Source organism: Grus americana, chromosome 3 (assembly GCF_028858705.1).
Source record: "Grus americana isolate bGruAme1 chromosome 3, bGruAme1.mat, whole genome shotgun sequence".
Lineage (NCBI taxonomy): Eukaryota > Metazoa > Chordata > Aves > Gruiformes > Gruidae > Grus > Grus americana.
This window is the reverse complement of record NC_072854.1, coordinates 106,285,286-106,310,402: the sequence shown is the minus strand read 5'-3', so window position 1 is coordinate 106,310,402 and position 25,117 is coordinate 106,285,286. Positions and strand designations below refer to the sequence as shown.

At 39.4% G+C, this 25,117-nt stretch overlaps 1 protein-coding gene across 3 annotated transcripts; it reads left to right on the top strand.

Moving 5' to 3' along the window:
• Positions 1-302: 302 nt before the first annotated feature.
• Positions 303-22,002, top strand: LBR (lamin B receptor). 3 transcript variants are annotated; one of them, XM_054819651.1, is made up of 14 exons: positions 303-423; positions 5,018-5,198; positions 6,760-6,948; positions 8,653-8,736; positions 9,371-9,548; positions 10,142-10,338; positions 11,112-11,166; positions 13,546-13,740; positions 15,052-15,155; positions 15,552-15,677; positions 15,775-15,943; positions 17,156-17,236; positions 17,333-17,455; positions 19,508-22,002. In XM_054819651.1, exons 2-14 carry the CDS (start codon positions 5,034-5,036, stop codon positions 19,666-19,668), a joined length of 1,827 nt encoding a protein of 608 aa, XP_054675626.1. In that variant the 5' UTR covers positions 303-423; positions 5,018-5,033; the 3' UTR covers positions 19,669-22,002. The 3 variants fall into 3 exon arrangements, with proteins under 3 accessions (XP_054675626.1, XP_054675628.1, XP_054675625.1); XM_054819653.1 differs by lacking the exon at positions 303-423 and adding an exon at positions 445-647; XM_054819650.1 differs by lacking the exon at positions 303-423 and adding an exon at positions 677-4,535.
• Positions 22,003-25,117: the final 3,115 nt, after the last annotated feature.

Here is a 25,117-nt window from a genome sequence, read left to right as displayed (position 1 = left end):
CTGAGGCGGCTCCTGCCGCCGTCATGGCGACCGCGGCCTTTCACGCCCGTTCTCCCTCCCGGAGTCCTTCCTCCCCTCCGCGCTCGCACCCGTTATCAGCCCCCCGTCGCCGTAAGGGGGCCGAACCGCCCCGCTCGTCCCCTCACCGGGGCGGGCAAGCGGCGAGCCTCGGGCCGGAGGACCGCGCCATCGCGCGGCAGCCAATAGCGTGAGGCCACCCACGATTCAAACGGCGAGTCGTGGCCAATAGGAGCGGTTGGCGGGCGGGAAGAGGTGGGGCGAAGGGGCGGACCGTTTGCACGGCCGTAACCGTCGCTCAGGGCGGTTGTTCCCCTCAGCGGAGAGCGCCGCGCTCGGGCCCGGCTCCCGCTGCTCCGCGGAAGCGCCTCCTGCCCTGCCCGGCCCGGTGGGGGCGGGCGCCAGGTAAGGGAATCGCGGCACCGGGGCAGGCGCGGGCCGGGACACACCCCCCTCCGCGGCCTTCCCGTGGGAAAGAGCTCCGGCCAATCGCCGCCGCTACCTCTCCCCGCCCCCGTGCGCGGGCGTCGGGCCGCGGCCCTGCTCGGGCCTCTCTCCGGCCTTTCTCCTGGTGGGCGGACGAGCGGTGCCCTTTTCCGCTGCCCGGACCGCTTGCTTGGGCCCTGGGGGTAAGGGGGTTGGGCTCCCTCGCTTTGTTCGGGCCGCCGCCGTCCCCCTCCGTTCTGCAGCGGCACCGCGATGTAGGGCCCGGTGCGGGGAAAGGCCGGGGCCACCCGGTGTGGCGGGGGCGCGCCGTGGGCGAGGGGCGGCTTGGCCTAGCGCGGCCCCCCCCCCCCACTTCCCCTACGGCGGAGGCCCCGCGCCAGGCCCTGGCCGGGAGTGCGGTCGGGGCGGGGCCGCGGAGCGGGGCCGAGGGGCCGGGCCTTCCCCCCGCCCCCGGCACGTGGGTCTCTTCCTGTCAACACCGCGCCGCCGCGGCCTTCACCCTGCCGCCTTTCGCGGCCCTGCGTGGGGAGTTCGAGTTCCGGATGCTTTCCCTGCGCTTTCTGTGCTTCTGGTGAAAAGCCTTTTTAAGAGGGAAAACGTCGTTTCCTTGCCTGAGGATCGATAGGGTTTTATTTTACTTTGAGGCCTATTTGTGCTTGTTTTTAGCGGTGAAGCTGATTTGGTTGTTTGGTTGAGCCAAGCTTGAACAGGGGTAGATGCCTCCACCATTATGGAGGTAAAAAGCTAGAAATGTGGAATGAGGAATGGTGATTCTGAAAAGGTCCTGCACAGCTCGGTCTCTTTGGTGAATTCAGTAACAACTTTCTGTGTAGGAAGCTGTGTCTTGTTAGCCTTGTCAATGTTTTCTTTATTTTCCTGCATTTCTTCTTTTCTTGTATTCAACTTGGCTCCCTCCTCTGACATACACAATATTATCTACCTGTGGTGAGATGTCAGAATTAGTAAGTAGAATCACTGGATATGTATGAACTTTGCTCTTCCAAAAGGGGAAACTTTGTTTAGTGGTTTATTTATTTATTCTTAAAACTGTGTACCCAACTTTCGATAATGTGGTATGATTTTTCTGGTGACTACAAGCTAGCAGTCATCTTATTTTCTTGACAGGAGTGAAGTATCTTTCCACATATCTAGTGAGAGGGTCATTAAGACCGACCAGAAATGGATGTATGGGGCAATATGTTTCTCTACCATGTTTCTCTTCAATTGTTTCATTCTTGGTTGAGTCAGCAGTCACTTTTCTTCTTAACCAACTTCTAAGCTCCAGGGAGTTCTGTGTTAATTGTCTTGGCTTGATATAGGATACAAAATCCTTTTGAGCCATTCCCTTAGAGTCTGGGTTCCAAAAGGTGCAGAAATGGTGTGGAAAAAACAAATTTCATTTTAGGACTAAGTGAATATACTTGCAAACAGGCATCTGTACAGTACAGGGTTCATCGTATGAAATAATTTTCTTTTGAGGGTACTTGGATATATAGATTTTGAAGCCCCGTGAATTAAAAAGTTTGTATAGGACTACTGTGAATATTAGGCTGATGCCAGCCGATACCCTGAAAATTATCAGGGGTGTGTGCAGAGCTTGAAAGAACAATAAATTAAAAATGTAATTTCTAAATTTTTTTTTAAGACTTCCTGTCTTTATTTTTCTTGCTGTCAGTGATGGGTTTTGTTATCTGAACAGATCAAGGCTGCCTTTAAAAGGTGTAGCTTTTTGAAGTGGGATACATGGAATGAGGATTGCAAACCTCCCTGCAAACAGGAGACACAGGGGTGCAAAACAATGTGGTAATCTTTGATAGAATAAGAAGTAATATTTACTTTTTTATTGTTTAACGTTTAATCTCATTATTAAGCTCTCTACTATTTAAAGAAAAAATGGAAAAATAAGTAGATCTTTCCATTAATAGAATTGTTAATTACTTTTGAATCACTGGATAATATTTCCACTTGCTTAAATTTATTTATTATTCTGGAATCATATTGTTGATATCTTCCTCAGGCTGAATTACATAACATTGATTTAGCTTTAGGTCCTTCAACCACATTTTCCAACTTCTTAAAACAAACTTCAGCTCCTTTTGAGAACAAGGTTGGAGGAGGGCAAGGTCTTTCTGCCTTTAGAAAGAATTAAATCATCAGGTTTGGGCTATCTTCATGTTTGTATACAAAAATGCTGGGTTTTGAAGTTTGGCAGAGAATTGCATTTTATTATCCCTATGAAATTATATCTAAATTTTGACGTGGTTGTTATAAATTGTAAAAATCAGTTTACATGTCCTGAGTAACAACTTTGTGAACACTTGTTTCCCTTTTTCAAAAAGGACATAAACTCCAAAGATTCTGTTTTTCACAACTTTGTCCTAGGATTGGGCAGCTTTGTCCTGGTCAGGCTCTGAGTTTACAGATGATGCCTGAGGTGTTCCAGGTCGAGAAGAAACAGTTGGCTGGAGTGTAGGAAGTGCAACAGCAAAGAGGAAATGAAGTCATAGATGAGGTTATGACATCTGGTGAAAGCTATGACTGGAGTTGGTGGAGAACCAGTGTTTAGACTATTTATGGAAGAGGAGGAAGAAGCTGGAAGTGTGCGAGAGACTGGGGAAAGAGCAGTAGTAGACGTGGATCTCCTAAAGAACTGTCTTTTGCTTGAGAAAACTGGGCAAGGAGACAGAGATGGGGATTGAGATCAGATCTTGAGCCCAGAGGTGGCGAAGAGGAACTGGAACTAGTTTGGTGAAAAAGGGCAGAAAAGGCAGAAAACCCACAAGGAATTAAAGGGGAGTAAGGAGAGAATGGAGAAGAATTTGAAATAAAAATATGGAAATTATATTTCACGGAGTCATAAGAAACAAGGCTATGAATTTGAGGGGGTTAAACTGACTGGGGTAAAACAGAGTCAGAGGACTGGGAATTCAGAAAGAGTAAGAAAGTAAAAAGAGACTAAGAAACACTAGGTAGAAGACAGATGAGCTGGAACAGCATATGCCTACAAGCATAGACTAGAACTCTCGTAACTTTTCGAACTGGCAAGTATCAGTGAAACCAAATGATAAAACTTACTCTTTTTGCTCCTTCAGCTACTATACAGCAGAGGAGATGACCACATGTTTCTGTTCTGAAACAATTAGGAATATTAGCAGTAAAATCCACACAAGGGAATTTTTGCCAAGTTTTTGGTTTCTTCTTGGAGAGCTACACAGGTGTAAAATCTTAATAACATCAGCTTCAGGAAATGCCACAATGAAAGTTGATTGAAAAGCCTCACTTAGCCCCATCCCCCAATGTGTTATGAAGGTCTGTGACTGCGTATTAACAGTATTTTTTTGCCAAAGAATCTTAACTTTTCACTGCAGGTTAGTTAATGTATAATGAATGAGTATCTGGTTAAATGTTTGTTTTCACCTCATTTTGTGTGGCTTCACATCTTATTTATAGCAAACAAGTTAAAATGCTTTGAAACAAGAATATTTGCTGGTTTGTTTGTGGTGTCCCCCTCCCCATCTCCCTACCCCCATTCTAAGTTCCTGTGTTCATCGTACAAATGGTGATAGCACATAAGTTAGTATGTATTTTACCTTAGGCTTTTAAGATACTCTCGCTTTGTATATTGAGGCCTGAGTCACAGACATTCAGGTTAAAAGTATTTTCTGCTATGGATACCTATTTTCAGATGGCAATGACATAATACAAGTCACTTTTCAAAGAGTTATACAGGACTTTACATTTAAAAACATAACTTTCTTTAAATTGCAGTTGTGTGGGGTTTTTGGGGTTTTTTTGTTTTTTTTTCTGTGGACCAAGGGTAGTAGTCACTTAAACTCTCTTTTACTAATATCAAGTAAAAACCTTATGGTGCAGACAGGGGATAGAAATCAGTTTTTCAGGATATTATGTGATTGCTCTGATGCTGTACTTTGTTTTCCTACAGGCTGCTGCGAAAGGCATTACATGCCTTGTGCTAAATAGGTGGAAAAGAGAAAATACTCAACCCAGACAGGAGCCTAAATCCTGGTGTTTCCTAACTTTTGAGTGTTTGGCATAACAAATTGAAGAAAGTATGTAATGTGTCTGTGTGTATTGAATAGATTTGGGACATTTTATTTTAACATTTAGAAATCATCACTACTGTAATTTTTGTAGAACCAGAGGGAAATAGCGTTAGAAGACACTTAGATACCATCTAATTTACTTTTTTCCCCTCTAGATAAGATCAACTACATTTATGTAATTTTGGTCAAATATTTGCTTTGCCTGGTTTTGGTGGTCTCTGATAGAGATTGTATATTGTAGCTGACTACTGGTCTAGATGTACTATTAATACATTGAACGTTTTTTTTCATAAAATCTAATTTCAATCTTTGCTCTGTTTTAAACCTGTTTCTTCTATCTGCTGTTAATTTGGCAAATAGATCATCTGTTTTTTCTTACCAGGCAGCTGTCTGCCTACTTAAGGTGAAGAGTTGTTTACTTTAAAGTAAAGGGAAAAATTAAGCCTAACGTTTAGCTGTCATATGTATTGATTTATTTTTTTTTCTAGGGATTCTTTTTGGAAAATGCCAAACCGGAGGTTTGCTGATGGCGAGGTGGTGATGGGCCGTTGGCCAGGAAGTGTCCTGTACTATGAAGTACAAGTGACTAGTTACGATGATGTTTCTCATCTTTATACTGTTAAGTACAAAGATGGGACTGAACTTGCATTGAAAGAAAGTGATATAAAGGTGAGTACACATGCTTATAATTGTCAGTATTTCTAATGGAAGATTATATTGATTTTGTGATGTAGATAAATACAATTTATAATTGGATGGTTGTCTTGCAAGTTTTCATTAACTGTGTCTTCAAGAAATTGGTGCTAAGTGATAGCTTTTTCCTATGTAACATCTCAAGTAGAAGTTCAGAATGCTGACCCTATTTTTAAAGAAGTATGATTGTTTACGTTGAAAAAACAGCGATGCATTTTGGGAAAAACAAGTCTGATAGTACAGGAACTCTATGGCATGCTTGTTCATGAAAAACTGTTTTCGGGTACCTTGTAAAGCTAGTACTCAGACAGTTGATGCTAATTTGACTTTTTTTCTACTTCTGAATGCGAAAATTTGAAAATAAATGTAAGCATGTGGTTAAGGATCATTGTAAATATACATAGTGCACACCCTTTAAGCACATACTTGAAATAATCTGTGAATAGCTTGTACTGTTTTAAGTCTACAAAGGTTTCATAAGATTGCTCTATTTGTGACAATTGGGGACTTTTGAAAACGAGTCATGTCATATGTATATGAGCACATCCCTTCCTCTTAACATATCTTTACTATTTCGTTTTCTGTTATTAATAAAGGCCTTTAAAATTCTGCTTACAAGTTTCATTTCAATTTAAAATGTGATAATGCATGAGAGAAAAAGTTACTTGAGTGTTTGCTGTAGCTGATTTTTAAGGCCTGTTCTGAAACCTGCAGAAGTTCAAATCTAACTTGTGTGTCTTTATATGAACTGTAGTTTCTCTTTTTGGTGGCAGTGTACAATGCCCTGTGTCTGACCTTTTCTTTTGGGATAAAAGGCTTCTGCCTTGAGCTAGACAAAGGTTTTCACTGTTTTAAGACTTTCTAACTTGTTTACTTTGTGCTTGCAGGTTAGCAAACTCAAGCTGTGAAAATACCTTCCTTTGTCACAAAGCATTTGTGCCTTATAAAAGTTGTGTTGTGGAAAAGTTGCTTGTGGGAAAATTAGCATTGTAGATTTCACAGAGAAATAAAACAGTACTTCTGGGGAAAACTTGTTTATGAAATTAATATATTACATCTAATGATTTAGCTTAATTGGAGTTTTTTAATGTTGATTTGAGCTGTGTTGCCTTAAACACATCATTGCTTCTTGATATGCCAAATGTATTGATAAAGCAAAGTAATTGAAATGATAGCTGTCTCTTAAGGATTAAGAGGCGACTATCACTTAATTTACTTGCGCAAAGGCTTAAAAGTGTAGTATGCTTAAGGGCTTGTTGCTCACATCGATAGCTTACGCCCATATCCTGATTTCTGTAGCTTTGACAGGAACTGTCAGCAGTTGGACTTGGGACAGGATTAATTGGGTATTACCAGCAAAATGAGTATGCTGTAGTTGCTTTTTCTTAACAGCCTTTGTACAGCATCAGTATAGGAAATAAGAGACAATTCTGTAGAACTATATGCCAGAGTTCTCATCATGAAAAAAACCAATTTCTAAAATTGTTCTTTGGAACATCTAAGATAAGATTTTTCTTTCTTCCTCTCTTTCTTTTAGTCACAGTCATCATTCAAGCACAGGAAGAGCCAGTCCTCTTCAAGTTCTCCCTCCAGAAGAAGTAGCAGCAGATCTCGATCTAGATCTCCTGGTCGGCCAGCAAGAGGCAGACGTCGTTCTTCTTCCCAAAGCAGAGAACATAAAGATGACAAAAAGAAAACTATTCAGGAAACCAACTTAGCTCTACTGGTATTTGTTTGTTTGTCTGTTCATTCTTTGTATGTGGGTTTGTTGGATTTTTTTTTTTTTTTAAAAACAAGTTTTTGCTATTTGTGAAAGGTTTGTTTTAGGCATATGGGTTTTATTATTGTAAAAGCCAGATGTAGTTCATGTTCTCTGAATAACATAATTAGCTGCAAAAGTGTATCTCAGAACTGTCATTTTTTCTTTGAAAATAGGCTTTCTAGCTTACCAAGTTGTGAGGAAATTCTCGAAACATAAACATATGTTGTTAAGTTCCATTTGAATTTGGTGGTACTGTGAAGTTCTCAGAATTCAAACAAATACAAATTCTTTAGTATTTTAATATTGAAGTCATTGTTAACCATATGCTTCCACTTGTGAAATGGGGCAGAGGAAGCTAGCCTACTAAGATGTATTGATTGATACATAGCAGGTAGGTATTAGAATTTGAAATAAAATGAGCTCTGTTTTCCTATAGAGGTCATTAAAATAGTAATGGAAAACGCGAAGCTTCTGTGGGAGAATGGCTGCAGAATTCAAGTGCAAGATATATATATATATATCTGTCTCTCCTTGCTAATTGATAATATTGCAGAACTGGTTTTGTTAAAAGTCTTTACAGGATAGTTTTTATAAGTTTATCAAATACCTGGTTTTTAGCTGCAATTTATCGTGTTTGATCTTGGCCTTTTTCTGAAGGTTATACTGAGTACCAGCAATGGTTCTGCTGTTCTGAAAAGTGAAGAATAGCAGAGGTGATGTTTCTCTATTAAGACACAAAACAGCATTTTGCCTGCCTCTTGTGCTCTTGAGATAGCTTCAAGTGATACTTGTCTGAGACAGTCCCTTGACTTGGAAATGCCTTCTGATCTATTGAAAATTGATAGGTTTTAGTTAAGTTTCAACTAAACTAAACCAGGCCAATCTAAACTAGATAGGTTTAGTTCAGTAAATTGCTACTACTAAAAGCATTCTTTGGCACTGAAGTTGCTGGAGTTTTTGTTTTGCAGCGAACTGCTTTGAGTTGTGTGACCCAGTGCATAGCCTGGGGACCATATGCTCATTTTAAGTAGCTTGTAGCCAGCAGCTACACTTTACTTTGGACAAAAAGGTTAAAGTATCTTTGGTGATTTTTCTCCTGACTTTTAGTTGAGGAGTAGGGTTAATATATTGGTGATTGTATGACTGGAATGATTTGGTCCTTTTCAACAAAGCTTAAGTTGAAATAAAACAAGGCAAATGAGTCATGTCTTCCCAGAGTTGTGTAAGCTAGACTCATTAAAAGAATTTTTGTAAGTGAATTTATTTCATAAAAAGACATTCAATGGAAAACCAAACTTTCAGTCCTGCAGAGCAGTGTTGTATATACGACTGAAATTTCCTCTGCTTTCCTAATGGAATTACTAAATAGACATGTATTTTATACTTGGCAGTTCCTAATGATGAGTTAAAAGTAACTTGGGAGCTGTATTCTCTCTTAATTTTACTGTTAATTAAAAATAGTAGCCTTTTCTTAAATGAGTTTTCTTCCCTTGTTTGTGAGCTAAAACTGTCCATACTTTGGATATTGAATCCACTTGTTTTCCTGTGGAGAAAACTAGAGCAGTTGCAGTTGCAAAAAAACTAGATAGTGTTCTTAATTATTCATTGCATACTTAATGCAGCTGTTATTGTCAGAAAGCTAAGACTAGGTTTTTTTCTTTTAACCAGAAACCAAGTGAGAATAACACCAGAAGGTACAATGGTGAACCTGACAGCACAGAAAGAAATGACACATCCTGCCTAATCTTGGAGGTATAAACACTGTATTTACTCTTAGTTTCATGTCTTAGTCTAACTTAGCTTTCTCAGAAATCCCTAGAAAAGAGGAGAAATAGAATGCAACATAAAACCTAGAGATCAACAAAGTTTACTGTCCAGCTGAGTTCAGGACAGAAGGTGAAGTTGTCAGAAGGGAACCATACTAGAGCTGTGTAACATTTGTTTTTCTTGTTTGTTTTTTCCATCAAACCCTCACTGGTTATTTGTTTATTCCCATGCTTTTGCAGTGTGAATGTTTGATCATAGAAAGTGACTTCTTTTCTTTTAGCCGAATCAGTTCTTTAGTCCTGATTGTTAGCTAATGCACAGAGATATGGCAAAAAGGAGATGAGGATGGTGGCGGAATGGATGACGTGTAGTGGAACTCCTGCTGATATGTAATCATGGCCTAAGTGATCACAATGAAACTGATTTAATAGCAGTCTCTTCATATAAATGCATAAACTTAAGTACTGTATAGAAGTAGAACACATAGTATATTGGTGTTTTATAGTGAATAATGTCCTCCTAAATAAAACATATTGGAGTAAAATAAGGTAAAATCACTGGGATATTCTTTTTTTTTTTTTTTTTTTTTTTTTAGTAAATTATTTTTATTCATTAACAGCAAAAGTCAAAACCAGACCTGGAAATAGAGCGCGTGCTTGAACAGTACAGCTTGCGTCCAAGAAAAGAAGAGAAGAAAAAAGAAGAGATATATTCGGAGAAAAAGATTTTTGAGACAATAAAAACAATTGAGAAAACATCATCAAAAACAAAGGAGCTAGAGTTTGGTGGAAGAGTCGGTATGTGTGCAACTTGTCGTAATAGTTGAAAACTAGTACTTTAATGTTTTTTACTTATTGACCATACTGTCATGTCAAGAATTGTTTTTCCAGTTTTTGGACTGTGGTTGTAAAATCCAGAGTCATATGATAGTGCTTCGTGTAGTCTATACTGGTATTGATGGCAGTCAAAGAACTGTTACTACATTTAGTTCTCTTGTGAAATATAGTGAAGATCTTGAGCCTTCCCTTGCACAGTGAGATTTAAATATTTCCAAATGAAACTTAAGTAACCAGCAAATTTACATTTTCAAAACCTAGGTGCTTCAAACTCAACAGTAAAGTATTCTTTATATAGGTTTTTTGAACAGTTTTAAAGGGCTGCAGTGAGTGTGATCCTTCAGTTTGATTATATGACTGCATATGGGAGTGAGAAGAATGTGTCTGTATCCCATTAAATGACTGGGGGATCGCCACTATCTTGCTTCAGGAATAGATAATGACAACCTCTTATTTGTTACTAAAGTTAATATTGAGCTTTATTGGTGGGATTGAAACTAGTTTTTTTTATTTTCTATGTTTATCTTCTAAGATGGCATGATGTCTGTTTACAGGGACCTTCATGCTGATATTTTTCCTGCCTGCTACTGTATTCTACTTGCTGTTGATGTGCAAACAAGATGACCCCAGTATTATGAACTTCCCTCCTCCTCTCCCAGCACTTGAAAGTCTTTGGGAGGCTAGGATGTTTGGTCTTTTTCTTCTGTGGTTTTTCCTTCAAGCTCTGTTTTACTTACTACCAATTGGAAAGGTAAGCTATTGGGTAGCAATTGGGTCTTTATGGATAATTAATTTGTGCATTAGGCTGGAAGGTAGGGTATGTTCCTAAAGCAGTGAATTTGAAAGCAAATTGTTTAGTTTTCCATATTAAGCTGGAATATGGCCACTGCAGATTTCTGTAAGCTTAAAATAGCACAGTTGAGAATTTAATGGCTGCGGTTTTCACAGTCTTAGATTAGAAGAGGCAGAAGGCATTATATAGGAGTTCAAATCAAAGCATGGATAAAATTTGCTTGATAGAATTGTAGAAGAATTTCAGTTATCTGACTTCTAAATCAACAAACTGCTTGATACTCAGTTTCTTACTGGTATCCAGTGTTTTGGAATGTAATCTTCACTTACGGGAAGCTATAAACCATTCTAGCCATACATGTATCAGGTAAATGCTCAAGTCTTCTTGTGACTTGAGGGATACTGGCAGATTCTGAAAGAACACTATAATAAATAGATCATTCAATCATGTTGTTCTGTTGCTACATATGTTTACAATGATTGGAACTGCTCTGTTTTCTTGAGGCTGGTTAGGAAGAGGTTTTTTAAGATGTTTTTATTTGAAACTGTTACTCTTTTTCTTTTGTTATCCAAAGTATGCTTTTGTGAACAGTGCATGATCTTCAGATTTGAATATGTCCAGCTGGTTACCTTGATTGAATGTCTTTGTGGCAGAGAGATGCTTGATTTCCCTCCTCTGCCAGTGCTCCCAGAAACTACTCTGTTGAAACACTAGTATTTTATTCTTCCTAGGTTGTAGAAGGCCTGCCCCTTTCAAATGGAAGGAAACTGCAGTACCGGATAAATGGTAAGCATGTTGCAGTTGCTAATTCTGAAATTGGATACCACTATCTCATTTGTAGTGCTCAGTACCGTGAGATACACATGATGAAAGATACACTCTATGGTCAAACTAGGTATCTGTTGTAAATCTTTCATAAAATAGGATGAGTCTTGTCTTGGAAGAATAAGGTTAGTAATGATCAGGAACTAACTGCCCCAAGAGCAAGACATTACACTCCACTGGGCACCTGGTCTGCATCCAGTTGTGAGTGGTGACTACTGTCGTATTCCTTGCATAATTGCTAAACAGGCAGTTGCCTATCAGAAGCGTTAGTAATGCTTGAGTAACAAGGACTGTTGCTGTGGAGGAAATGTTCAGGAGTGATGTGAAGAGATCTTAACCCATGTATCTAGATGATCTTGGATGCCTCTGATTTACAGACTAATAAGAAGTGTGTTGTAATTGATTTAAGATGTTCTTATTCATGCCTGGCAAAGAAGAGTTCTGAGTTCTTACGCAGATCTGATGTCACTTCCTATGAATAAGACAGTTTTCTCATCTAGGTTTAGAGTATGGTGTAACGTATTTCAACAGTTTTGCTTTTTCAGGCTTAAATAGAAAGCTGTACTTTGCCTTGCAGGTATTTCAGACTACCTATTTGATTAATTAGTCAGTTCAAGGACACTGTCTGGTGGTAGTGGAATCCACTTTTTACATTAAAAAGTTGAGTGGGGTTTTCGCATAGTCTGGTAGGATGCACCATTTTCAAGTCGGAATAGGACTGTAAATCATAGAAGCAGAGTGAATTACATCATGCGGAAGTGAGTCATGTTGTGGCTGCCTCATAACATTTTTTGGTTTGTACTTCTGTCTTTAGTAGGGGCATAGTCCTGCATTTTTTTGTGTGTTCTGATAAAGGGAAGAAATAAGCTACATGATTTGGATGGTTTAAAAAAAAAAAAAAAGGAGAAAGAAACCATCTTCTTGCTGCTTCGAAGGCTAATTCTCTAAGCAGCTTTGGAAGCCTTCTTGAGGAAAGGAAGATGACCGGTGACAGGATAAGAGGCAATGGGCACAAACTGAAATACAGGAGGTTCCGTCTGAACATCAGGAAATGCTTTTTTTACTGTCAGGGTGACTGAGCGCTGGCACAGGTTGCCCAGAGAAGTTGTGGAGTCTCCATCCTTGGAGATACTCAAAAGCCATATGGACATGATCCTGGGCAACCAGCTCTAGGTGGCCCTTCTTGAGCAGGGGGGTGGACTACATGAGCTCTGTAGGTCCCTTCTAACCTCAACCATTGTGAGCCTGTGAAAGGGTTCATAGGAGGTACTTAGGTGAGAACTGTCTAGAACTGCCTGCTTATATTTGGACATCATTCCATTGTACGTGATTTTATACTCTCAAAGCACAAAAGTTCTGTGTTCAAGTCTTGACAGTTATTTCAATACTTTAATTACTGGTTAAGTAATCTGTGTGAAGGTATGTATGAAGATAAATACTTGAAGAAAATGCTTTCCAAGCAGCCCTACAGATGAAATGTTGTGACCTGCTGTCATTATCCAGTAGCAGTGTCACTGTCCATTTTTCCATTAGAATCTGAAATTGGATCCTGCGTTGTAAAAAATTCAGGAGCGCAGAGTATTCCTGCCTCTTGACCTTTTTGATGAGGAGCACAGAAAATTGCAGGACATAGATAGAATATCTTAGAATCACAGAATTGTTTAGGTTGGAAAAGGTCTTTTAGATCATAGGTTACAACCATAAACCTAACGCTGCCAAGTCCACCACTAAACTGTGTCCCTAAGTGCCACATCTACACACCTCCAGGGATGGTGACTCCACCACTTCCCTGGGCAGCCTGTTCCAGTGCTTGACAACCCTTTCGGTGAAAAATTTTTTTCTAATATCCAATCTAAACCTCCCCTGGAACAGCTTGAGGCCATTTCCTTTCATCCTATCGCTTGTTACTTGGGAGAAGAGACCAACGCCCCCCTGGCTATACCCTCCTTTCAGGTAGTTGTAGAGAGCGAGAAAGTCTCCCCTCAGCCTCCTTTTCTCCAGGCTAAACAGCCCCCTTTCCCTCAGCCGCTCCTCATAAGACTTGTGCTCTAGACCCTTCACCAGCTTCATTGCCCTTCTCTGGACACGCTCCAGCACCTCAATGTCCTTCTGGTAGTGAGGGGCCCAAAACTGAACACAGTACTCGAGGTGTGGCCTCACCAGCACCATGTCTTGTATTGCTATGCCCCAGAAGTTGGAACCTCATGGGATTTGTAAGACGTTATTGGAATATAGACAAATGTTGGAAGAAGTAAAAATGCAGAAAGTCTGGGCTAGGTGGGTTCTACTGAGACTGATTTTTAAATTTTGGCTAATATGTTTTTCTTCTACATCTTTTAGGGTTTTATGCTTTTGTTTTGACTGCTGCAGCTCTTGGAACTTTATTATACTTTCAATTTGAACTTCATTATTTATATGACCACTTCATGCAGTTTGCAGTGTCAGCTGCAGTTTTTTCTTTGGCGTTGAGCATTTATCTGTATATTCGGTCCCTGAAAGCACCTGAGGAAGACCTAGCACCAGGTGGAAATTCTGGTGAGTTTTACAAATATTTTGGATAATTTCTTTCCAATCCTTTGCTAGGGTTTCATTTTTATGAACTAAAAGCTAGATTTAGGGCTGGCTATTATAATACCATGACTTTTACTTTCTACCAATGTAAAATTCATGTTGCAAGTTAAATGGCAATTTTTTGTTCACACTCAGATACTGCAAAATGCTTAACATTTTCGTTGGATTATTTTGAATAGCTTATGGAGAAATATCTTCGCTCATCTAGTCCCCTAGCGATGAGAGGACACTTCTTTCAGTTTTCAGCATTTGCTTAAGAGGCTTGTCTAGTTCACTTCATAGTGCCCCTGTTGGTGGGCCTTTTCCTGAAACAGCTGGGAATGGAAAGAAAAACTGAAAAATCTAGATATTTTGGCAGGGGGAAGTCAGATACAGAACTTGAAATTACAGTGTTATTTCTAAACTTTTATTTTGCTGCCTACTTTTAAATCTAGTTAGCTGAATTGAGCTTTCAAAAGAAATTTTGATTCAGTCATGAGACTACCTACCTGGAAAGTGTCAATTATATAGGTGTTTTTGTAGTACAAAGAATAGATTGAGAACTTGATTAGTATTAAATATTAAACAAACTGCTTTTAAAAATGATCACAGGGTGACTAAGAAAGGGGGTTTATGGACAGAACATTCAGTGTAATGAAATGAAGTATTCAAATAGCTTCCTTTTTTTTATATCAGTGCAGTGTGTATGTGTGTGAAGGGAAATAATACAATGATTGTAAATTGTTTTTTGTTTGAAAAGTGCAGTTCTAGTCTCTGTAGGGGGCATAGTAGTATTCTGTAACTGTTCTGCAAAGTGTTTCTTGTTTTCTGACTCAGTGCAGGGTATCTCAAAGTCAAGGTATTGTATTTTCTTTCTTGTCCGTCTCTTTTGATGGACAGGTTGTTGGCACAGCTAAAGGAATTCTTGCTCCCAGAGAAGAGCAATGAAGTATTAAGAAAAGTAGAATGAATTAGTACCCTAAGATCATGAAAACTATGATGTGACCTTGAGGAGGAGGCTGAAAATAAAGAACAAATATCAAGAAGAAATAAGACTATAGTAGCTTCTAAAGTGTGTAGTACTCCTAACAAATAAAATATCCGGGCATCTTAAAATATAAGTAATTTGGGTTTTGCTTTGTATTTTGCATATACTGTCACATTTTTCTTGCCAGTCTAAATGTGTTTTTATTTATAATGAGAGAACATTAGTAAAATGTAGGAACTGCTCTATAAGGAGTGTAGTAGAGGATGAAAGGAGGAGTATTGCTAACAAAGAGTATGTCTTATCTGCAGGGTATTTTATTTATGATTTTTTTACTGGACATGAATTAAACCCTCGTATTGGCAGTTTTGATCTCAAATACTTCTGTGAATTGCGTCCAGGATTAATTGGCTGGGTGAGTCAGTAATCTTAGTTATTTTATTTGCTTAAATATTATACATTTTTTAAATAATTGGTCTTAAGGATACAATATGTATTTATAAACTGGGAAAAAGTACTTAGTTTCATGTTGACAAATTTTTAATGACCATTTTTATTCACCTTAGGACGATTTCTACGCTCTAGCTTCTTTGCTTTGTTGGAAATGAAATCCATTCTTGAAGTTTTCAGATGCTGAGGCTACAGCTTCAGAAATGTAGTTAGTTGCAAACTGTTGCTTGTGAAACAGGTTATTTTTTTTAAAACTTAAATATTTGTCAAAAACATCTGTACTAAAATGTCCTGTAGTATAACAGAAAAGACCACTTTTTCTTACAAGGGAAATCTATAATAGAAAATATTTTCTAACTAGGTTGTTATAAACTTGGCAATGCTCTTGGCTGAGATGAAGATACACAATCAAAGTATGCCATCTTTGCCAATGATACTCGTGAACAGCTTTCAGCTTCTGTATGTGGTGGATGCTCTTTGGAACGAGGTAAAATGCCAGTCGTTTTAAACTGTTACTGTTTTTAATTACAATGTTAAATGAATGAGGCTTTGTAAATTCTAAATTCCTTTCCTCTTGTTTCTAGGAAGCTATTTTAACTACCATGGATATTACCCATGATGGATTTGGATTTATGCTAGCATTTGGAGATTTGGTGTGGGTTCCATTTGTCTACAGTCTGCAGGCCTTCTATTTAGTTGGTCATCCTACTGCAATTTCTTGGCCTGTTGCTGCTGCAATTACTATTCTGAACTGTAAGTTATAGTAAATGGTGTTGTTACTGGGAGGAACAATGTTGTACTGATTTTGTTTCTTTGAGTTGTGAGGTGAAGCTTTAGCTAAAATGCAGTGATCATACCTTCTGTGTTGCCACAGCTGGTGGAAGCCTGTATCTGGCTACTGTTTAATATAAAGACTATAATAAATTCTCATTTTATTAAATGAAGGATAAATGAGAGTCTGGACACCTAACTGTTCTGTTGAGAGGCAGCTTTAGGTGGATGCTGTCTGGAGTAGCAGAAGTGACTTAGAACATTTTGAATGAAGTGTAGCAGATGCCTTTTAGAGTTAATCTGAGTGACTGTGAGTGGCTTTTCCACAAAAGTCAATAATTTGTTGGCTATACTTTACTGAACCTAGGGAAAAAGAGGTTTTGTCATGTAACAATTTGCATCTTCTTCCCCAGTCCCCATAGTTAGAAACTCATGTCAGTGGAAGACATCGCCTTCTTTCTAGCTGAGTGCTTTGAGAGAGGATCTTGCATCCTTACGGGACCTTACATTTGCACCAATGTGGCCTTCTAGTTTGTCCCTTTTATCTAACTAATAAACCTAAAAGACAAAGTTTTTTGTAGGTAGGACAAAGGGAATTGAAGCACTTCGAAAGAATATGAAGGTTTGCAACTTAGTTTGTGCAATCCTGAGAAATACAACATCTTTTTTCATTCTCAATTAATATTTTTTCTTGTGCAGTTTTCTTTTTTAGCATCTTTATTTGCAGTATGTTGTGTTTTTTCAATACAGCCTCAGAAAAAGCAAATTTAAACTACCTTGTAAAAATGATGGGTGGGAAGAATTTCAAAACCATATAATACTTCATTTTCTGATTCTTTTAATATTGTGAACTTGTGCTGGGCTGTTAATAGAGCTATAATCTTACAAGCTGCAGCATATCACCTTATGAATTTCAAACTCAATGTTACATTAATAAACTATTTCAGATATAAATCTGAAAGTAAAGTGTCTCCAAAATCTTAAAAGTTAGTAATGTGTAAGAATGTATGGAAGGCAGGTTTCCAGTAGCATTTCTATCTTGTTAGAGTTCTGAGAACTGGACAATATCAGTTGTTATCTCTGAGGAAAAGATTTCAATGTAATAAGAGCGGCAGAGAGCATGACAGTGCTTTTGTTGAAGGAAAGAAAACTGGAAAATATTGAAAATCCAAAGTAAATAATATGTATTTTCAGGTATTGGGTATTACATATTCCGTAGTGCAAATTCTCAGAAAAATAATTTCCGAAGGAATCCAGCAGATCCCAAATTGGCCTGTAAGTGCATTTTTTTATTTGTTCAATTGCTATACAATGTCTCTTTGTTAAATACACATTTCAATTGTTGTGTTGACTACAATAATCTATTCACAGATCTGAAATTTATACCCACTGCAACTGGAAAAGGGCTTCTTGTCACGGGTTGGTGGGGTTTTGTTCGTCACCCTAATTATCTCGGTGACATCATCATGGCTCTAGCATGGTCCCTACCCTGTGGTAAGTGCCTGAAACACGAGTGGGTTTTATTAGAAATGCTTGTATGTTTTTGGTATCTAACTGGGTTTGAAATGCAAAGTGGTAGTTATTTGAGATACTAAAATCTATTATTAATTGAATGGCAAATTCCTGTGTTGTAAGCATAATCTGACACCTATTTTCTCTTACGCCTTATCCTTTATATCTTACTATAGATTTGATATATCATACTAGAGATTTTAATCTTTCTGACACTTTGCCATTCAATAATGAAGGGGCTTGCTTGCTAATAAGTTGTTCCTTACTTTTTCTAGGCTAGTGGTTGTGCTGTAGCACTTTCAAAGGCAATTCCCAAAAAGTGGGAGTTTGCTTGGGAACAAGGGCTAGCGCATATAGGGATGGACTTTAAGCAAAATACATTTAAAAAAAAAAAGTAAGTCATCAAACACAAGAGAGTGGAATTGTGTTTCATAGTTTTTGTTAATGAGTACTTCCTAGTTTTCATGAAGTTTACACTTGGAAGAAATTAAGGAGCCTTTTGTCCAGTGGGGTTTTATAGTCCTGATTCTTTGCAAGAGCTTAGAAAGAGCAGTGAGAATTTCAGAAAACACATCTGGTCCTGGTAGTCCTGCCGCCTCTCATTCAAGTCTGAAAAATGGCTTTGGACTCCTCCCTTGTCTGAAGGAGTTTCTCTTCTATAAAAGCACAGAAGTGAGCGTGACGAATGTTCTGAGGCAGAGCTACTCTGCACCCCATGGCACAGTCTGGCTTTTGCAGATTGTGGGACACAGGGAGTTGTGGTAGAGTGGGACTTTGTCACCAAGTGGTTAAGGTCCTGACCAGGGGCATCAGCTGAAAGAGGATGCTGGAGTTTAGGGGTTCCTCCAGGAGTTAATTTTATTTTGGATTTTAATTGAGAGTAGACAGCACTAGATTAGCATAGACACTTGCAGACAGTATCCTGGAAGAGGGTTCCTCCCAATGAAAATGAGGGACTCAAATCCTCTGTAAGCATCGTAATGGCAGAAGTGGAAGTGTTGTTGGAAGGTCATGTAGTCCAGCTCCCCCTGCAGTGAGCAGGGACATCTTCAACTAGATCAGGTTGCTCAGAGCCCCATCCAGCCTGATCTTCAATGTTTCCAGGGATGGGGCATCTACCACCTTTCTGGGCAACCTGTTCCAGCGTTTCACCATCCTCACTGTAAAAAAATTTCGTCCTTATCTAGTCTGAATCTGTCCTCTTTTAGTTTAAAGCCATTACCCTTTGTCCTATCACTACAGGCCCTACAAAAAAGTCTGGGCCCATCTTTCTTGTAAGCCCCCTTTAGGTACTGGAAGGCCGCAATTAGGTCTCCCCAGAGCCTTCTCTTCTCCAGGCTGAACAACCCCAACTCTCAGCCTGGCTTCATAGGAGAGGTGCTCCAGCCCACTGATCATTTTTGTGGCCCTCCTCTGGACTCGCTCCAACAGGTCCATGTACTGGGGCCCCAGAGCTGGATGTAGTACTCCAGGTGGGGTCTCACAAGAGCAGAGGGGCAGGATCACCTCCCTTGACCTGCTGGTCACACCTCTTTTGATGCAGCCCAGGATATGGTTGGCTTTCTGGGCTGTGAGTGCGTGTTGCCAGCTTATGTCCAGCTTTTCATCCAAGTCAGTAGTGTGCTCAGAGTAAAGCTGGAGTTACCATCTACAGACAAAATAGAGAAAAGCCTATGGGGCTTGTGTGGGGCAGCTCAGTGCTGCAGAGATTTAACGATTTCTCTGGTTTTGATAGCTAAAGAACTTAAAATATGTGCTAGCTTTGCATGCATTGAGAGTGAAGTTGGTAGGTTTTGAGAATTTTCTGAATTTTAAGGATTATTTCTTAGTTTCTTGTGGTCTTTTCCTATCTGCATGTAAACATGTCACACAATTTTTGCACTATCCTGTATTTAATGCTTTACAATACGAGTCTAAGATGTCTCAGTCCGTAACACGTATACATCACCAGTTTAGTACATGTTGTTAATAGCTAACATTTCCAGATTTTTTTTTTGGCTGTATCTAAAGTGACTTTCCCACTTTATTCTACAGGTTTTAATCACATTTTACCATATTTCTACGTGATATATTTCATCTGCTTGCTTGTTCATCGAGAAGCTCGTGATGAACATCATTGTAAGCAAAAATATGGCTTGGCATGGGAAAGGTATTGTCAGCGTGTACCATACCGCATATTTCCTTACATCTACTAGAGTACTCCAGATGCCTGATTTGCAAATTACTTCTAAAGTTAGTTTCTTTGCAAATAAAAATATACCTCTTACCTTTGCACTTGGTCTATTTGTTATTTAGGCTTTTTTTTTAAAAAAAAAAAAAAGTGACCAAACAGTGGAGTGCATCAACAGGTATTTACAAGTAACTTAAATATGTGACTTATGTGAACTGACTGTCTGTGACTTCAATTTTTAAGAAATTGTGAATTTTCAAAAGTCTTGGAGCCCTAATTTTTCAAGTTAAATTTTATCTAGAATCCTGAGTTTACATTTTTATTGCATTTAATTAAGCACTGTGATGTAAAGTATATTATTTTCTTAATACAATAAATACAGAAATTCCATCCAGTTCACTTTTTGGTGTTACTTGTACCATCTAACTTCAGATGTCTGACTTGGTTGCCTGAATTGGAGGAGCAGCAGAGTCTTTTTGGTCAGTGGAGCTGGAAGCAGAGGATTTGACCCATGTGAGGGGCCTGTGCCGCTGGCAGCACTGCCCTGCAGCCCCAGGCTCAGAGCTGGCACAGCTCAGCTGGGGTGCTTGTTGCCCTCCTGACTTTTCATTAATGGGATTTTTTTTTGGTCAGGGAGGCTCAGGTGGCCCGTCCTGCCTAGCCCTTGCAGGAGGAACAGAGGGATGGGATGGGGAGGAGAAGTGAAGGGGCGCAACTGTCCCCTCCCCTCCCGTCCCATCCCTGCGTTCCTGAGGCAATTTCAACAGGGAGCGAGGGGGACTCTGAGCTGCTGCCTGGCAGTGCCCCTGACCCTAGAGAGCAGCCACGCTTCTGGCTCAGGCTCCTGAAGGTAGATGATACAAACACTTGTTTCAGCTGTGGGCAGAGCTGTGGGAGTGAATAGTGAACCCTAATCCTGCACCTGGCATTGAACACAGGGTAGCAAAAGGTGCAGTGTATGTGTATCTGACAGAAAAGAAGTACCACAGTTGGCTTATTCTGCTCTTTGTAAATTATGTCTTAATGTACCATAGCGTTTACCAAGTGTGTATAATAAAGCTGCCACATTTTTGCTGTACAGTGTTTAGATTTGAAAACGCGATAGCTTTTTTTAGAGACAGGAGAAAATCAGTAACTAAATCCATTTCCAGTAGTCTTTTTTAAAATGCTCATTGAATAAAGGTTTTTGTAAATTAATGTATTAATTCTTGAAACAATTGAAGTGTCCATTTAAATACTTGTATTGACACATGCTATGAAAATACAGGAAATGCTCCTCAATCCAAAGTTGTTGTTTTTTTTAATTTGGCGTTGCTACCTCATATGTAGGTTTTGCATTTTGTACTGTTGCAGATAAAGAAAATAGCTATTTTTTTGCTATTGCTATTTAAAACAACATTTTTTACATGAGCCTGTGGTTGAACTTGACCACTTCCTAATATATTTTTGTATATATTTGACTTTTTAACTAATGTATGTGTTTTAGTCACTAGTTTTGTTCTTTGTCTAACTGGCTGTAAATCAGATGCCCTTGCAGTAAGTAGAATATCTTATATTTTACTGAAATAATCTTGCATTAATTAACTAGCTTTTATTCTGTCGTCACAACTAAGAGCTTTTCACATACTTCATCCATGAAGTTTATAGCACAAATTGTCCAAAAAAGCTTATTAGAATCCTAAATATAGTGCAGGTACCTCTACACTTGCTTGCAGGAAGGTTCCTAATAAATCTGAATGTTGCTATTATTCATCAATTATTTTCAATTCTTTTTAACATGTTGATGTAATTGAAATCTAGCACATGATTTTTTTCTTAGTAAAAGAACCCTCTATTTTGTACACAGGCATTTTTTAAAGATGATTGTACATTTGAAGTGTATATAATGTAGCTCGATTGTTACAGTCTCCTCTGAAAATCTGTAAGGAAAATGTTTTAACTACTTTGAGTTGTGGAAGAAAATAGCAGTGCCTGTAACAACGCCGAAGAGCATTTACTCCTGTGAAGTAGCAGATTAAACTGGGATACTGTTTTCCATGGTTGCTCAATGGATTAATGGGAAATAGAGCAATCATTTGACTGCGCCAGTTTGCAGCTGGTGGTTTCAAATGTACTGAAGGTGCGGGGACAGTTTAACTCCTCAGCCTGTAAACCAGGAGATGCTACTGCCATCCCAGTTTTATCTGTTGTCACGCAAGGTTGTTAAAATGTAATTCGAAGCCCTTGTCTTTCAGAAACAGACCTTGACCGGTGATAACTTCGGTTTATTTACATGCTGAGTTTTATGTGAAATTGGTTTTGAAGTAATTGTTTTTAATACAAACCTATAAACTAAAATAAAGTTTTTGCTTAATTTTAAGTAGTGGTTCGGGGTTTTTGGTGGTTTGTTTTTTGGGTTTTTTTTTCAATTCATGATGGTGTCTGGGGACAAAAAAGACATTGTTTTATCTTGTTAAGTAAAGATGCAAGTTTTCTGAAGTTCCTTTTGTATCTGTGGTTGTGGGTTGAGTGTTACAAGCTCATGTGTGGTGTTTCTCTTAGCCTGCCTGGGAATTTTGAGGAAAGGTGGTCTATCCATTTAAAAGATCTCAGTTTCTCCCTTTTCTTCTGCTTTCCTCTCTTCATGCAAAAGTTTACAGACCCCCCATGAGCCTGAGAGCACACTTGTTCTTGGAATCGGCTCCATCTTCGTTGGCTAGTTTGGTAGATTGCTGAAGAAAATCAAAGTGCTAAGAAGTACGTGGCATGGCAGGGGAAGGACAAGCAGGCTCAAAAACTAGGGTGGATGGTAACTTCAGTTACTTATCAGTAGCTTACAGTAAGTTAGGGAAAAGTGATTAAAGATGATGGCTTCAGAGAAGTGAAATACTCATCAGTAAACGTGTCTGAGAGCTGTCAGTCACGGAGCTGGCACAGCAGCACCTGCTTTTGTGACTGACTGTCCTTGCTTGCGTGTTAGAAAGTGAATGGGTGAGCCTGGAGATGACAGTACCCTGGGTCTTTTGGGAGTCCAGGGAAGTGCGCAAGGCTAACGCATACCTCTTTTTGTTCATTCTGTTAATCCAAAAATAACAGTTTTAACTGTGAAAAGACAGAATTAACACTTGTTTTCCCTGTATTATACTGTATTGTGAGAGAGTAATGGTTCAGTGAGTCCATGTATTCTTCAGTTCCCTCCTTGGCTGAAGAAAGGAAAGCTGAACACACAGCGGTAATGCCTTAAAGAATAGCTACTAGGTCATAAGCTCATCCTGGGGACCTGTGTGAAGTGTAAATGGAGATGACCTGCAATTGAAAATGGGGAACTTTGAGCCAGTAATATTTCCCTTACAAAATACTTCTTATGGAAGATGCAGATGCTACAAGAATTTCAGTCAGTCCACGCAACAGCAGTGAGAAATGTCTTTGCAGATGTTCAGGAGAAACATGTAACAGAGATCCCAAGGGTGAGAAACACAACTGATCATGTTTCTATCAGTGCAAATGTACCCCAGCGTTTAAACCAACTTATATACAATGCCTTGTTCACTACACAACCCCATCTTGTGACCAGCCTCTCTCGCGATCCCTGAGACTTGAGCTGTGCACGCGTGAGCTTGTCCGCCCTCCCTGGCACGAGTGTCCCAGGACTCTTCCGTAGTGCCTGTATTCCCTGCTGGAGCCGTACCTTGCTCGCTGTAGTCAGCCTGACCGAGGCCCTGCTTGCTCTTGTGTTTCAAACTGCAGAAACTTCTAAATGCTAATCAACTGACCAGAAGGAGAATCTATCTAAAGCTTAAAATCAGATGATGTGAATTTCTGTGAAAATATCTGGTAGATCTGTAGGAATATAAGCGGAAATTAATGAGCAGAGAAAGGGGAAAAAAGTTGAGCTCAAACCCACGTTAAAATTCAAACCATTTGCTCTTGGCATCAACAGCTTTAAGAGACATGCATCCTGTAACTATTAATAGAAAAGCTTTTCTACTGGTAAGACAAATGATGTTCATACGAGGTTGTTCACATAAGAGTAATGATTCAAAGAACCAAAGCAGGACTATTTCATGCTCTTTTCTACTTGTGATTTTATAATCTTGTCAAGACTCCTCTGAAAGCAAATGGATCTTGTAGAGAAAAGATAGACAGTGGGATTGTGTGGCAATTTCTCTGTGTGTCTCTATCTGCTTATCACAGCCTTCAGGGAATGGAACTTTGCCAGACTAAAAATGCTCAATTCCCACCAAAATAAATGGGAGCTGAAAGTCTTGGCAGCTCCTAAGACCGCATCTGCAGAAGTGCAAATCGGAAAACGAGCACTAAGGACGTTGTACCCGAGCATATTTCTGCAACAAGCCTGGTTTCTACAACGGTGGTTTCTTCATCTTAACAAGCATTCAAATCTTTTTTCACAGCTAGTGAGTCTCTCTGCAGCTTCTACAATGTCTCCTGCCTCCTGCTTCAGGAAAAAAATCCTTGTGGTAGGAAAACACTTTCTTGATACAATTTCAAGAAAAAAAGGACAGAGTTACTGAGCGACTGATGTCTCTGAAATGAGCCAACAAGGAATGTCACTGGGTTTCACTGTGTGGTGCACACAGATCAAACTGATAGGACTGAAAAAATACAGAGGTTTGTATATGCTCACGGTTGTTTAGCCATGAAGTGATTGGGGGGGGAGGGGCAGGTTTTTAATTTTAATTTTGAAGAGTAAGCCACAGAGTTATGTGTAGGAATTAGATTTTGAGGTGAAAAAATACAAGATGACACTAAAGATATGGAAGGATACTGAATAAAAGCAACAATGTATTTTGAACTACCATTGATATTTGTTCTATTTGAAGACCAAGGACAAGTAACTCATCCTGCATTTCTGCAACCCCAAGTGTCGCTTCTGTGTTTGGTTAGACCATTATGAAACCAATCCCTAAAAGTAAAATGAATTGCAATGTGCATTTCACAGTTGTATTCTTTTAAGTTTGCTATTAGAAATAATAACCTAGATTCGGTTCACTGTTTGGACCGGCTTTAATACGGAATAGCATCTGTTGGGGGATGAAAGCTGAGATTCTGTGACAGTGGAAAATGGGCAAGGCTTCCCTTCCGCCAGCTCGGAGGACGTCAGGATCAGCTGCATGCACGCAGCACGGCCTGCAGAGGTAACCAGGGACGTTCATCTGCTCCTGCAGTGAGTCAGAATTATAAATAATTGTGTGTGTCCCTGCCCTCGTTAAATTACAGGGAGATGTAATTTACAATTTCCACAGGCTTAGCTACTTCTGCATGAGCACTTAGGCTGTTTTTAATACCATTTGGGGATAACCCGGAATGGAGAGCTGAAGCAGTGAGTAAATAAAAGATGGGTTATCGGGTGCGTTAAGAAACAAATAGACATTGAACTTGTGACCGCGGAGGTATTTAGATTCCATAGTTACCTGCAGTAAACTTTGCACCTACACAATATTGGTACATGTTTGCGGACAGTTTTCACGGGCAGA

What these genes read in the sequence shown, in the direction of transcription:
- LBR (XM_054819651.1), top strand. Translation starts at nt 5,034, where the DNA reads ATGCCAAACCGGAGGTTTGCTGATGGCGAGGTGGTGATGGGCCGTTGG. An exon ending in ACTTACTACCAATTGGAAAG is followed by an intron (nt 10,339 to 11,111) that starts GTAAGCTATTGG and finishes TATTCTTCCTAG; the next exon opens with GTTGTAGAAGGCCTGCCCCT. An exon ending in TGCAATTACTATTCTGAACT is followed by an intron (nt 15,944 to 17,155) that starts GTAAGTTATAGT and finishes ATGTATTTTCAG; the next exon opens with GTATTGGGTATTACATATTC.